At 34.6% G+C, this 16,658-nt stretch overlaps 1 protein-coding gene across 1 annotated transcript in view; it reads right to left on the reverse strand.

The window, feature by feature from the left end:
- Positions 1-1,901: 1,901 nt before the first annotated feature.
- Positions 1,902-16,658, reverse strand: part of LOC132552624 (serine/threonine-protein kinase MRCK alpha-like) — a 55,935-nt gene continuing 41,178 nt past the window's right edge. The window contains exons 41-42 of the mRNA XM_060216813.1: positions 16,158-16,297; positions 1,902-8,961 (exon numbers count right to left, since the gene is read on the reverse strand). Of these exons, the coding sequence (XP_060072796.1) occupies positions 8,809-8,961; positions 16,158-16,297 (293 nt within the window). The 3' untranslated portion in view covers positions 1,902-8,808. The remainder of the gene's footprint in view (positions 8,962-16,157; positions 16,298-16,658) is intronic.

Raw genomic sequence — 16,658 nt, forward strand, 5'->3', positions numbered from 1 at the left:
AAAGGCATAGTATTATACTAAAAATGCTACAAACAATTCTATCAATATATACACACAATGCAACACAGACTGTAAAAGATGATGAAAATATGAAACACAAGACATAAATAAAGCTGGGTTAGATTAAAACAAATTCATAACTCAATTACTGTAAATTATATAAGCGAACATTTAAATTAAGCAAACATTAATAATTTTAAGCAACACGAATTTAAATAAGCAAAATAAATTGAAATCACGCAAAAGTAGATTAAATTCGGCAAAATTTATTACATAACAGCACTTAAACAGCAGGTGTTTCAAAATTAGGCTAAAAGCTCTAAAACAAACATATCTTATCATACAAAACGAAAGCAAGTAGATAGATAAAATTATATGCAAGCTGCACATCTGCAAGTCTTTCTATTTCACTGTCTGATCACCATTTTGAATTCATTAAAAGAAGTAATTTTGCGCATGTGGTCAGGTAGGGAATCCCAGACACTGTTCCATATCTCACGGTCTTGCTACTTGGTGGGTCTAAAATTCTAAAATATCTGAAAGTATAATTGGAAGGTTTTACAAGAATATAATCGTAAGATAGAATGGGGAAGATCCCTATAAAAAATTCTAAGTTCCGAAAGCAGAATGTCTGAGTATGTGATGAGTGTGTGAGGTTAAAATAGCAACACAGCAATGTGGATGTCAACATTATAAGAAGAGATGGCGGGACAATGTTTCGTTGGTGGTCGACATGTTTAACCCTTGCAGAGTTGGTGGACAGGTGGCGCATTGGTAACGAACTCGCCAATGATTAAAGTATCTACTTCGATAACAGGGAGTAAAGGGAGACAACTCTTGTAGATCGGCGTAACATGTCATAAAACTACCTATGAACGAGATAGTATGTTGCGATTTTCTCGTTCCTAACAATAAATAGGTCACCAATTCCCTACTTTTATTTATGCCTTAGAAATGAAATGTTAAAAAATAAATTACTGAAGAATTTTGAAGTAAGATACAAAGTTTTATTATACAGGTCGAGTAGAAGCAGCTTCCCAGTTAACCTCAAATTTTAGATGGGGACAATTGTTTCATATTCAGAAACATGTAATACTTAAATCAAAGACGGTCCGGTAGCAGTTTTAGGCATCTTATTTTCAGTTATTCCGAAAACCTTTAGTTCTTTCTGGTTTCAAACCGACTCGTGTGCAGAGAGAAGAACAAAAAGATTCAGGGACTGGTTCAACTTGAGGCGCAAGTGGTTTTTTTCCCCCATTTTTTTCGGGTATTATGCATTGACCGACTATTCAACATGGATCAGACAAAACGAAAGAAGTCTGCAATGTCTTAAGTACAGCATAAAAATGCCTCCCAAACCAAATTTTTAATTACATCTGATGATTCATGAAAATAGTCAAGCCCATTCTTTCCTAAGTTTACACAAGATAGTCAAACTTCATTATATGGTACTGAACATAATCTGGATGCAGGTTTCTTTGGTATTTAATCAACTCCTAAAGATCTTCATAGAAAAAGACTGCACCACTGACAGACAGTAGGACTTCATGTTGTTGATATAAAAATAAGATGTCATTGTGTAGGGTCAGAGAATTTGTGTTGATGGTAACGTTGTAAGTATAGGTCCCCATTGTTTATTGATTCCTTTTTATAATGTTGATATTATAATAAAATAGTGTACGGTACCACAGGGCTGCCAATATACCTAATCTTGTCTACCTAAAACAAATGTAATATCATTCAAGGGGAAAAATTCAAAATATTGTCAATATGGAGATCAGTGAGTAACCTTAAACATTTTGCAAAATACACAGAAAGTTACACTTTCCTTAAAATAGTGTATGGTACCACAGGATTGAACATTGTATTTTCATTGTGTATCAAAAAGACAAACACACGAATAGAAGAATTTATGTAATTTTATTATTTTTGCGGTTTTATTTTACCATTTCTTGCACTTACATGTTACTGATTTGTGTTATAAAACTATACAATAATAATAGTAATAATTGGCTAAGCTCTCCTTACAGATCTCTATGTATTAGTGGTGGGAACAATAATAAACCTTCCTTGGGTTATACAACTCCAAAGCAAAATACCATTGGCTGTATCTACAAGGTGGCTGCCACACCTAAAATCCGCAGATATTTCGGCAAAAACAAATAAGATTTCACCAAAAAATAACAACACTACATTGCATACAAAACTGTACATGCACACCCACACTCACACATACATTGTAGTTTATAAAACTCATTGGTAATACAGGGTAAATAACAGGCGCTATACACAGGATACAATGGAACTATACACTGTAGGCTACAACTAGTGTGGAAGGTATACACATTTCTCTATAATAACAATAATAAGGGGAGAAAAATCATTGCACTTTTATACTTCATTTCTGTGGAAGAAATGTTTTGATTCCTGAAAAAATAATAACATTCAAACAATGACAATAAAAGCAAACGTGGAGATATACAAATGATATGCAAATAGTGCTCATCAATCAATTCATTTTCTTGCATAATTAAAAACTTCCAAGCTAAAAATTTACAATCATGAAGTAATTTAAATATTCATGTCTTTTCTCTACTTTTGACCCAACACTTGACAGCACCATGTAAAGCTCACCATCACATTATTAGGAGCCACCTGTCCTCTGCTGATATATCTATGCACTGCAGTCCTTGATCTACCAAGAGTTATATACCCTTGTCAGCCCACGGTACCGAAATTCTATCTACCCAAAGTAAGCCTACAGTACCATAGTCCTATCTACCCACAGTAAGCCTACAGCATTGGAGTTATGTCTACCCACTGTCAGCCTTAGTACCACTGTCAGCCTTAGTACCAAAGTCCCATCTGCCCACCCGCTGTCAGCCCACAGTACTGTACTCCTACCTACCCACTGATAGCATTTAGTACCATAGTCCTTTCTACCCACTGTAATTGTACAGTGTCCTAGTTAGGTCTACCCAGAGTCAGTCTATAGTACTGTACTCCTTCCTACCCACCATCAGCCTAAAGAACTGTAGTCCTATACACCCACTGTGAGCCTACGGTACTGTAATCTTATATACCCACTGTGAGCCTACGGTACTGTAATCTTATATACCCACTGTGAGCCTACGGTACTGTAATCTTATATACCCACTGTGAGCCTACGGTACTGTAACCTTATATACCCACTGTGAGCCTACGGTACTGTAACCTTATATACCCACTGTGAGCCTACGGTACTGTAACCTTATATACCCACTGTGAGCCTACGGTACTGTAACCTTATATACCCAATGTCAGCCTACGGTACTGTAACCTTATATACCCACTGTGAGCCTACGGTACTGTAACCTTATATACCCACTGTGAGCCTACGGTACTGTAACCTTATATACCCACTGTGAGCCTACGGTACTGTAACCTTATATACCCACTGACAGCCTACATTAAAGTGACCCTTACCAAAACCTAGACAGCTACTTTTTAATTTTCCATTCACTACTGATTAAACATACTTTGAATTTAAGGATATGGATAATAGATTGGTCATCTTTGTGTTCTTTTATTCAATGTGACATTTTCTATTTTATCTAATAGTAGATTGTTTAAATCACATGAAGGAATATTTTGAACATGTTTGGAAAGTTGAAAATTTGATAGTGGAATGTGGACAAGGATACACAAATTGTATGAGGTCACACCCCCGGCCTACTGTAGACCCAGAACTATACAACAGCCAAATGTAGGACAGCTCTTGAAGTAAATTCTTAATTTCTTGAATGATAAGTAGTTTAGCACGAAAATTAAAATTAAGAATTTAACTTCGTTTAAACGCTAAAATGGACATAAACACCTCTTCTAATATCATCAAGACTTCTACGGGCAGGACATCAACCAAAACATTCAGCAAACAAACCAAAGGCACAAGCGACTTCGTCTCTTCCTCAAACATATCACAAGTCAATTAATCAATTATTAATTAACAATCAATTAAAAGGCAGTTCTTTGTGAATGAACTTGTCACTCAATACACTGCTGTTGTTCAGATTCACTAAAGCAGTATGTAGATGTAAAATTGTGATTAGTGTGTGTGTTTCCAAGTCTAATGGAATGTATTCTACAACTACTGTTACTTCCCCTTGCACCAAGTGCTAGATACCTGTCACATCACGATGTCAGGAATAGGAACACAAGATCTATATAATGCCTTGTGTTGCTGTGTGTAAGTTATCCTCGAAAAAAAAGAAAGAAAAAAAATCTTAAGGTATATATACCATTTTAAATCATAACTAGAAATGACTTACGATACTTCCAACAGTTTTTCAATCATTATGTTTTTGAAAGACCTTCAAGCTTTACTATACAAAATAACAGTAACAAATCATCACTTTAAATTTCATAATACTGACTCAATATCACCATAACATTTAAGTAAAATGAAGGATTCAAAAGTTTAAAAAAAATTTGAAAAAGTAAAATATTAAAACAACCTCTCTCAATATTCTCAGATCAAAACTGATTCTAAAATTACAGAAAATAGCAAGATTACTCCGAAGACAATTTTCTTCATATGATATCAATTGGCTTAGCTGATCAATCCTCGTAGCATTGATCTTACAGTTAACTTTCAATTAAATCTTTCCTATTTTGTTCCTCACACTATTTTCTTTCTAAACATAGTTTTCAAGTACTGTGAAAATAAAATCTAAAATCATCATAAGGAAGTATGGATAACTTAACTAATGACCACAGCTTTGCTTTCTTCAACAGCAGTGTGTATCATATTTCATATTGCATAATTATAGTTACTTCATTTCTTCTTCTCTACAGTATACAACATAAAATGAATCACATTGTGTTGGGGACTTTGTGAATCGCCCTTAAATAAATGGAATTGTTCACATGTACAATTCAAACATTTTTAAATGCAAGCAATCCTGACATTGGATCACTTTAACGAAAGTTATGAGAAAAATTATGGGAGACAAAAATAACATGGTCTTTGTTCGTCATGAGACATGCATCAAAATTTGAAGGATTAATAGTAATTAACATGTCAAGTGGGATAACCAAACACCTTTTCTCCCTCTCACATCAGGTATCACAAGTAGATCTCCAGTAGAAACACCTTACATTCTCTCTCCCTCTCACATCAGGTATCACAAGTAGATCTCCAGTAGAAACACCTTACATTCTCTCTCCCTCTCACATCAGGTATTCACAAGTAGATCTCCAGTACAAACACCTTACATTCTCTCTCCCTCTCACATCAGGTATCACAAGTAGATCTCCAGTAGAAAGACCTTACATTCTCCCTCCCTCTCACATCAGGTATTCACAAGTAGATCTCCAGTAGAAACACCTTACATTCTCTCTCCCTCTCACATCAGGTATCACAGGTAGATCTCCAGTAGAAACACCCAAACATTCTCTCTCCCTCTCACATCAGGTATCACAAGTAGATCTCCAGTAGAAACACCCAAACATTCTCTCTCCCTCTCACATCAGGTATTCACAAGTAGATCTCCAGTAGAAACACCCAAACATTCTCTCTCCCTCTCACATCAGGTATCACAAGTAGATCTCCAGTAGAAACACCTTACATTCTCCCTCCCTCTCCCATCAGATGTTGTCACTAGTCCTCCAGCAAAATCATCCAAACAGTCACCCTGTCTCTCACAGCTGGTGTTCACCACTGGATCCTTTTACCTATACAAGTCACCGTACACGAGGAGTTACTGTGAGAGAATTGTGACACTTTCATGGGCAATGTTATTTGGGACAATCAGTTGTGAATGACTACACCTAAAAAAATTGTAACATCTTGCAAAATGTTTTCTAAATTAGCATGTAATTATATCTGTCCAAATAGACTGATTTTGGCCTGTGTTCTACTTCTACTATCAATGAAAGAGTCAAAAAATATAAGTCAATACTGGCAGGTTACATGGAGTGTCCATCTTAACCAAGTTACGCTGGATGGAGACTTCCATATTTTGGCAGTATATATATATATAAGTCATGATATGAACTTGTAATACAGATTCCAATAAGTGACACACAAACCATGTTTGGTATTGAGACTACATGTTCTCTACATTTATACAACATATACTCTATGTTTGTTTCTATAGCAACACGTCTATGTCCTGAAAAACTTGTTGAACTTCTTAATTCTTTTACCAGCCCTGTGGTAAAGAGGTCAGGTGCCAAATACATTCAAATATAATTTTCCTTTTACAAATAAAATCAAGTAAAATGAAAACTGCCTGTCATACCATGCTTACCTCAAGGATTTGATACTTGAACCATCAGAATGAATGAACTCTGTAAATAACTAAATCTAATTTAAAGTAATGTGGAAATAGTGGCCTTCGGCAAGAAAAGCGATCACAGCACTGACATCAATAACATGGCTATCACATATACTTCACTGTACACTGAAAATAGTGTGTAATAGATAGGGGCCTCTCACTGTAACTCCTGGTGTGCGGTCACCTCACTCACCTATATCTCACTGAAGTTTATTGATCAATTAAAACAGAAAAACAAAGGTTTTTTTTGGCAAATTCACTTATCAACAATAGCTGATTACTATGTACAAAACATTTACATATATGCAAGACTCCATTACAGATGCTACATTAATATACAACTGTACATGATTAAGGCTGAATTGCTATTAACATGGTTTCGTGTTTTAAATACATCTATATGTACAAGCTAGTGTGACGGACTAAAGCCATATGATCTATACAATATCCAAACAGGATTTGTCGTACGGTATATATTTATATATATATAAAGCATCATGTGTTTAAAATCTTCTGGAAACACAGGCTAAGCACTAAGAGTCACACTCTTTATAACAGCCAACAAATTTGGATTGGAGATTTTGTTTAAAGAGTAGTTTTAAGATATCATGCATTGATAAGTTGCTAACCTATCCTTTAACAGTCAGGGTTAAAGAAGATTTCAACCATTCGCCCTATCTTTACTTATTGTAAATGGAAAATATACGACAGTCGCAATTTATTGTCAAGCTATTTTTCTTCTTAATAGATTTGTTAATGATCACTGTTAATCCCTTTTCTACCAATGCATGGAAATCTTAAATGAACAATGAAACCACAACTTTTTAGCCTCCCTACATTGGAGATATGTAAAGTATCTGTAGCTTGAAGAAGTAAAGGTAACAAATTCTAAACTGTGAAATAGTGAACCTACAACTGGGAGTGAATTAGGACATTAGTCTGTATTGTCTATTACTAATGAATGAAAAAAAAATACTACTACAGCACCGGTATGGCATGTTGTGTTGGTATAATGAAAGACTGTTCCATCATGTCACACCTAATCTAAACACTTAGATTATCCCTAAAGCTATGAGTCGTTGTTTCGGAATTAATTTTCTGGTTGATAGAAGTACATTCGACGGAGTCAGTTCTCTGATTCTTTGAGAAAAATACAATGTTAATCCGTAAAGATACAGGTACTTGCTCTTATAACAGCTATTTAGTAAACGATTATATTTTTCATTAGGTTATGTAATATGTAATAGATATGTAAACAAACTTGTACTAGTCATATGAAGAATTCCTCCAATGACACAAAGAGATTTCAGTGTTATCTATGCCCAAGTTAAGATGAAAGGACTCATGTACAACAGCTTGTTGGATTAAATGACAAATATATTTTATAGAATATCTTCAACAGATAAGAAGTCCTTATTGAATATGTGTGTTTGTAAACCTATTTAAATGATTTTGTCTGAAATTCATGCTTTCCATATCTTGACCACTGACATGCTATGGATATTAAAGGGTGGTCATGTTTTGACACCAATGAAATGACAATCACATAAGGGCATTGATGATACAAACTGACAGTGTCACACCACATACAGAATACAAACCTCCTACAAGATATTCAAATAAGAATGAGACAGGTTCATCTGTAATGGTGGCAATATGTTGGCTAATTAAACTGTGTACAACAACCAAAAGTAACACTCGAGATCACTCCTTACAAAGGGTAACACTAGATAATCACTCCTTACAAAGGGTAACACTAGATAATCACTCCTTACAAAGGGTAACACTAGATAATCACTCCTTACAAAGGGTAACACTAGATAATCACTCATTGAAAAGGAATTTGCAGTGTAAATTTAAAGCCATCCAATTATGATAGTCTATATAAGTACATCAAAAGTTTATATGGATTCTTAACGAATATGGTTTAGGAATTCAAAAAAGTCCATGATAAATATTGTTATCAGGTAAAACAAATATTTCAGTTTTCAACATCGTGAAATATTTTTCCATACATACTTCTGTTAAATTTTGGGAGTTTAGGTTTATCAACGTATTAAAGACAAACTGGCTGACTCCAATGTATAATAGATACAAAATTTCTTTGAGTTTTAGACATAGTGTTCCTGCTATAGGTAATTATAGTAGTAGTAAATATATATACGGGAATAATACCGAGAAGGTTAATTATCAGCAGTAAGCAAGCATCCCATTGCTTTATTTTGTAGACATAAAAATGCTGCAATTCTTGTTCCCTGACCGGGCTGGATGTTGTATTTGATATGACAGCAGTGGTATACATCACCACAGACTAGCCAACAAGTTGTGTCCAGATGAATATACACCTAGTTGAGACGGCTCTGTACAGCTGACACTTGGGACTGGAGACCACACATTACTTAAAGCAAGTCACCACCGTCATGGTGATATAACCACCAGGGCTGCAATGGGATGCACTGGTGTGCTCATCCTTGTGTTGCATTCTGGCCGATCAGAGACGAGTAGAGTCAACCTCCTGGTCATTGTCACCAGGGTCACGGTCCTCAGATATGCTGCCGCTGGTGGAGTGTGGGGGACTACTGAAGTTACTGTTGGTGGAGGCCAGGGACAGGCGCATACGTGGCTGTTCAAACCCTTCCCCATCCTGCAACACAATCAGGGCTTACTTAAGTACACAAGCACCTAATGTCAACAGATAACATCATAATTCTACAATAACTTTATATCAGAAATGGAAATCTTTAATGAATAGATCTTTTTTTTTAACCCACAGATATTGCAAGATCAATTTCAAATTGACATCATGTCAACGTCTTTTATAATTACGGTTTGGCATTCTACAAGGTATACTTATAAAACTATGATGTAGATATTGTAGCAATGAAAAACAGTTAATAAAAGTTCAATTGTTTCCTTCTTTTTATCAAAATAACTTATCTCTAAATATTTGAAAATTATATCATGTAATGTATTAATCAGTGGAATTGATGAGCAAGTCATTTATTTGCTTGTCTTCAGTAAATGATCATTTCAATTGGTGTCCAAATGCATAGGAACTGAGTGATTTTTTTACATAGAATTAACATCATGCATTCATGATATAATTATGCTAATCATTTGTTATAAAATATAACACCATTACAAATATGTATACAAAACATTAATTTTTTTTTTTACATTTTCATTTAAGTACATAAGATTTAACATGTCAACTTCAATTCAATATACAAGACTCATTTCAAGACTTGTGTAATGTTTTTTTAACATGTAAAGCTAAGATGCCAACATTATAGTAGGTAAGGAACTATTAATAGCATCAGGAATTTTGGTTTGATTTCTTCAGTACAGAAAGTATCAGTAATCATTTTATTAACATGTAAATAAATTTCATTTTACAACAACGATAAGACAAGTCCCATCCAATTTCATCAAAGTTCAGGTACTAAAAAGACATATTTAAAATTTTCTCTTATCCATTTGGGCTTGAAAACAGTACAAATATACAACTAGTTAGGAACTTCAACAGCAATTAATCTAAAGAATTTTACTCAGGTGTTCAATTTTATAAATTTTCTATTTCATAGTAGGAAATGGAATCAAGCAAACAGCACATTAAGGGGAAAAAAGTATGTCCTTACTTTACCATTACTCAAATCCAAGATGAAACCCATTGAAATGGAAGTAGAAAATTCAAAAATATAACTTTAATGTTTGGAAAATAAAAAAAAAAAAATATTTGAAGCACACAGTCTGTAAATTGTTATGTGATCATGACTGCAGAAGTAAACAAAATGTCTCAAGTGCATAAAGCTTGAAAGTGATGTCAATAACACACTGTGTACAAAGACACCAAGTAATGCTTATCATCAAGCAAAATTTTGTTAATAGATTGAAATAAAAGCAGTACAACTACTGCTGAGTCACTGACCAACAGTAACAGTACTTACACTGACCTAGGCATCAGCAAATTTTAGCCTAGCGATATCATTTACCTGACCATGCTTAGCAATCCTTAAGCTTGACAACGGTTTAATCCCTATCAAATGACTTATACCTTCTTGTAGCAGTGCCATACATACTGTAAAGTACTAAATACACTTAAAGATTTGTTTTAAAAGGTATACAGCATTTTAAAACTTTTTATTGAGAAAAGTATCCTCATCAATAGTTTTATCCACTACAAGTCTGCTAAACAAAAACTGCTTGGCAAGCTGATATGTTGACTGTCTTATTTCTTTCCATAAGTATGATCTGCAGTCATTTTTCAGCAACTTTCCTCTGTCTTAAATATTTTAATTGAATGTGATTGATCTCAGTGTGAAGACAGTCTCCTATATGTTTGAATTGAATATGATTAATCTTAGTAATATGTTAGGCCTTGACCCCATCAAAATACAAAGCCATTATTGAAAATCTTGTCCATTTCTCGTTACTTTGAATTACATATATTCACAATGTACCAAACTATTTACACAATGCCCACTGCCATGAGAAAAAAAAAAAAATTTCGCAAATAGTTGACGAGGACATTGTTATTATAACAAAGCTAATGACAAGATATTAATCACAAATTGCTAAAGAAAAGACGAATTACAAAGCTAATACATTTAAAGCCTAAACAGAAAATTATATTCCATAGCAATATTGATCAAGTTGGTATGGTAAACAACTTACTATCCTTTACATATGTATGGATGTAAAAACATTACATCTCATGTCATCAGGTCTGTATAGTACTAAATACACTACAGATCATGTCTGTATAGTACTAAATACACTACAGATCATCACGTCTGTACTAAATACACTACAGATCATATCTAAATACACTACAGATCATCACGTCTGTATAGTACTAAATACACTACAGATCATCACGTCTGTATAGTACTAAATACACTACAGATCATCCATCACATCTGTATAGTACTAAATACACTACAGATCATCACGTCTGTATAGTACTAAATACACTACAGATCATCACGTCTGTATAGTACTAAATACACTACAGATCATCACGTCTGTATAGTACTAAATACACTACAGATCATCACGTCTGTATAGTACTAAATACACTACAGATCATCCATCACGTCTGTATAGTACTAAATACACTACAGATCATCACGTCTGTATAGTACTAAATACACTACAGATCATCCATCACGTCTGTATAGTACTAAATACACTACAGATCATCACGTCTGTATAGTACTAAATACACTACAGATCATCACGTCTGTATAGTACTTAATACACTACAGATCATGTATAGTACTAAATACGTCTGTATAGTACTAAATACACTACAGATCATCACGTCTGTATAGTACTAAATACACTACAGATCATCACGTCTGTATAGTACTTAACACACTACAGGTCATCCATCACGTCTGTATAGTACTAAATACACTACAGATCATCACGTCTGTATAGTACTAAATACACTACAGATCATCCATCACGTCTGTATAGTACTAAACACACTACAGATCATCATGTCTGTATAGTACTAAATACACTACAGATCATCACGTCTGTATAGTACTAAATACAATACAGATCATACATCACGTCTGTATAGTACTAAATACACTACAGATCATCACGTCTGTATAGTACTAAATACAATACAGATCATCCATCACGTCTGTATAGTACTAAATACACTACAGATCATCCATCACATCTGTATAGTACTAAATACACTACAGATCATCACGTCTGTATAGTACTAAATACACTACAGATCATCCATCACGTCTGTATAGTACTAAATACACTACAGATCATCATGTCTGTAGAGTACTAAATACACTACAGATCATCCATCACGTCTGTATAGTACTAAATACACTACAGATCATCCATCACGTCTGTATAGTACTAAATACACTACAGATCATCCATCACATCTGTATAGTACTAAATACACTACAGATCATCACGTCTGTATAGTACTAAATACACTACAGATCATCACGTCTGTATAGTACTAAATACAATACAGATCATCCATCACGTCTGTATAGTACTAAATACACTACAGATCATCCATCACATCTGTAAAGTACTAAATACACTACAGATCATCACGTCTGTATAGTACTAAATACACTACAGATCATCACGTCTGTATAGTACTTAATACACTACAGATCATCAATCCCGTCTGTAAAGTACTAAATACACTACAGATCATCACGTCTGTATAGTACTAAATACACTACAAATCATGTCTGTATAGTACTAAATACACTACAGATCATCACGTCTGTATAGTACTAAATACACTACAGATCATCACATCTGTATAGTACTAAATACACTACAGATCATCACGTCTGTATAGTACTAAATACAATACAGATCATCCATCACGTCTGTATAGTACTAAATACACTACAGATCATCACGTCTGTATAGTACTAAATACAATACAGATCATCCATCACGTCTGTATAGTACTAAATACACTACAGATCATCCATCACATCTGTATAGTACTAAATACACTACAGATCATCAGGTCTGTATAGTACTAAATACACTACAGATCATCACGTCTCTATAGTACTAAATACACTACAGATCATCACGTCTGTATAGTACTAAATACAATACAGATCATCCATCACGTCTGTATAGTACTAAATACACTACAGATCATCACGTCTGTATAGTACTTAACACACTACAGGTCATCCATCACGTCTGTATAGTACTAAATACACTACAGATCATCACGTTTGTATAGTACTAAATACACTACAGATCATCCATCACGTCTGTATAGTACTAAACACACTACAGATCATCACGTCTGTATAGTACTAAATACACTACAGATCATCCATCACATCTGTCAATACACTGTATGCCACATGTATTTTAGTACTTGATTCAGTAGAACTGCACTCTAAATTTGTCTAAATTTATCAATCAAGCACTCCACCTTAACTTTCAGACTACATTTAAATGCCATCCATTTCTACACTAATAACCTAACCGCTAGTCTATGCATCACTGTTACATTATTCTGTCATACTAAAATTCTATACAATGTTAGCCCTTTTGTTTATCCCTATTTCCAAAGACATGTTTTTCCAATGCTATTTCTGATTGTACTCATAAAGACTTAAAATTTGTTTGAGATCATTGAACATCCTGGCATTTTGGCAGCCACATATTTTTACTATGACTTGATATTTTTCCTGAACGTCTTGCATGGCACCTGAAGCAAAAAATACTTACGCTTGAACTTTCAGTGTATAGCAGTTGATTGATCGATGTCATTCCCCACCCCCCTTCCCTCCCTCCTTTTTCTCTAACATACACTGTAAATATATCAATCCCCACCCCCTTCCCTCCCTCCTTTTCCTCTAACATACACTGTAAACATATGAATCCCCACCCCCCTTCCCTCCCTCCTTTTTCTCTAACATACCCTGTAAACATATCAATCCCCACCCCCTTCCCTCCCTCCTTTTTCTCTAACATACACTGTAAACATATGAATCCCCACCCCCTTCCCTCCCTCCTTTTTCTCTAACATACCCTGTAAACATATGAATCCCCACATACCCCTTCCCTCCCTCCCTCCTTTTTCTCTAACATACCCTGTAAACATATGAATCCCCACCCCCTTCCCTCCCTCCTTTTTCTCTAACATACACTGTAAACATATGAATCCCCACCCCCCTTCCCTCCCTCCTTTTTCTCTAACATACACTGTAAACATATTCATGCAGTATTTCTATAAATGTTTATAAATTGGAATAAATCTGTATATTCTACATCTGTAATCCATACATCAACACAACAACAATATAATGGCTAACACTAATGCAGACAGTACTAAACATCTCATTTTTGTCGAATTTTTCTCCAGAACTTACAGATCTTTGACCAAGCTTGCCAAGCTTTCAAATTGACCTTCAGATTAATCTATCATGCTGAAATGAGATTGCCAGTAAGCTTGCTGCATAGAATTGCCACATTGTCTAGTTACTTCATTCCCAATGAACAACTTCAATTATACTACCTGTGCTATGTCTTGGATCCGTCAAAATTCGAAATCCTAATGGGACAGAATTAAAAGATGTCTATTTGGATTCAGAATGTATTGTATGTACAGTATATGTATATTGATTTGTCTGTTTATAACTCAACAGAAAACAAACATGCAACAACACTGAGAGATGGTAAACTTGTCCACCTGCCAGTCAACAGACTAGCTAGGTAGGGGAGATAACTGTGAAGGGACATGCCAAGAGGGAGTGACTCACACCCAAGAGGGCAATGGCCTTCATTCATGCAATGCTGTAGTGTAAACAACAGGTCACTTTTGGTGAGAATGACTTCAACATTACAAATGAAAATTGAGAAAAAAAAGTAATCCCCTTTCATGAAAATTTCCTGTTAGTGGACTTATTTCTAATGTTACACTAACATTATAAATTAGTATTGGTTATGAAAATATTGGAATTTGTTAAGAATTAAAAAAAAAAAAAACAGTATCAAATTACAACCTCAAAATAATGAGATTGAATAATTCAAACGAGAAATAATCAATTGTCAGCCATTCCCACCAGAACATCAACAGAACAAAAGAAGATGTGACTGAAAAGCAGGGGGTAGGGTAAAGAATGTTAGCTCAAGGTGTGCACAATATATATAAATATGGAAGAAAAAAGTGGAGAAACCTCAGCTACATAATCTGTGTGCTCATTTGTTCAGTAGTTTTGCCATGTGCTTTCATATGTATGATTGGAAACACTGCCACTAACAGACTCGCGTGACCCAGGGGGACCTTTATATACCTGAAGGGAAGCAAAATGGATTATGTAATAGTACACCATTAGTAACGCCAGCCAATCAAGTCACACATGAAGAGAACTTTGATGGTTGAAGATTATAAATAATACAGTACATACACCTTCAGTGCATACAATGGATATAACACACAGTGTGTGCAGACATAGAAAAATATCTACTTCACAAGGTCCTCTTTTTACTTGTAGTACATCTGCCTACTATACTTTGAGCAAACTTGGTAGAGTCTAGGCATCATGACTTGCATATAAGTTCAAAACCAATCTTCTCTTACATTTTCCAGTTCAGTCATTGTTCAGATTTTGAATAAGTGAATTTCTCCTTATGTTCCAGTTAAACTTAATGAAAGTAGACTGAAACATCAGGTTCTACATATTGTTATGTCTTTCAAAAAATATATTTTGCTGAAAAATACATGCAAGTCATCTGTAACGCCTAAAATTTCGACTCTTTGTAAAGTACAGAACAGTGTGTTTGTTCCCAGTATAGTAAAATACAGTCATCCACAAGCTAACAACTGCAAGGACTTTGTAAATGATGTAATATATAGACAAATACAGATCATACAATGTGGAAAACAGAAACCTTTGAGTGACAGTACATAACAGAAAGGGCTTCATCACATGTGTAACAGGGAGGATATAGAATATAGAAATAATTACCAATTCACCATAATTATATGCTCTACTATTGTGTCAGATTAAAAAGAGAAACAGAAGAGTGTATTGTGATACCTAATCCAATATTTCTTCAACAATTATATAATTGCTTTCCGCCATAACCATTTGTAAACATAACATATTACATAAAATTTACAGTCAATGATAATTACAACTGATTGTCCTTTTTCTACCGAAGCATAAAAATCGGAGTAATTATTAATGCGCCTCTAGAAATGCATTATTACACTGCAAAATATTCCTAAGAAAAAGCCATCCTAATTACTGTCCTAAGAAGCCCTATATGTGAGGCTAGCTAGGTACTTGCAGCAGTGCTTACTTCAAACATGTTGCTGGTGACGTCAGCAAAGGCAGACTGGTCATGGGAGGACAACTCGGGACTATCAGAGATGGAGGAGGTGGAAGACATAGGGCGTGCCCCACCTCCAACTTTGGATGGCGATTCACGCCTTGCACTTCCTGTTAAAATAAAAAACACTTCTACTTTTGCTGAAAACGCAAAAAAAAATTTCAACTTCAAACAGAAGTAAATGAGGAACAATTTTGCAATATTTTTTTCCAATATTACTTTCTGCATTGCAATAAAATTAAAAGATCAAGATCAATAAAAACAAACTGGTTTCATAAAGTTTTGCCTAAATATCAATTCAACTTTTACACAAAAGGACTGGTATTGTCATAAACAATAATCAATAGATAAGATTAACTTCCTGAATCATTATTAGCCTTAGATTAACTTATGATTTTCCTAACATCAAGAAACAAAATCTTACACATGTAAAATCTCACACATGTACAGGTAAGCTCTAATGGCTTCTTC

The sequence above is a fragment of the Ylistrum balloti genome, unplaced genomic scaffold (assembly GCF_031769215.1).
Source record: "Ylistrum balloti isolate Yb309-2 unplaced genomic scaffold, AGI_CSIRO_Ybal_v1 Utg370264, whole genome shotgun sequence".
Classification (NCBI taxonomy): Eukaryota; Metazoa; Mollusca; class Bivalvia; order Pectinida; family Pectinidae; genus Ylistrum; species Ylistrum balloti.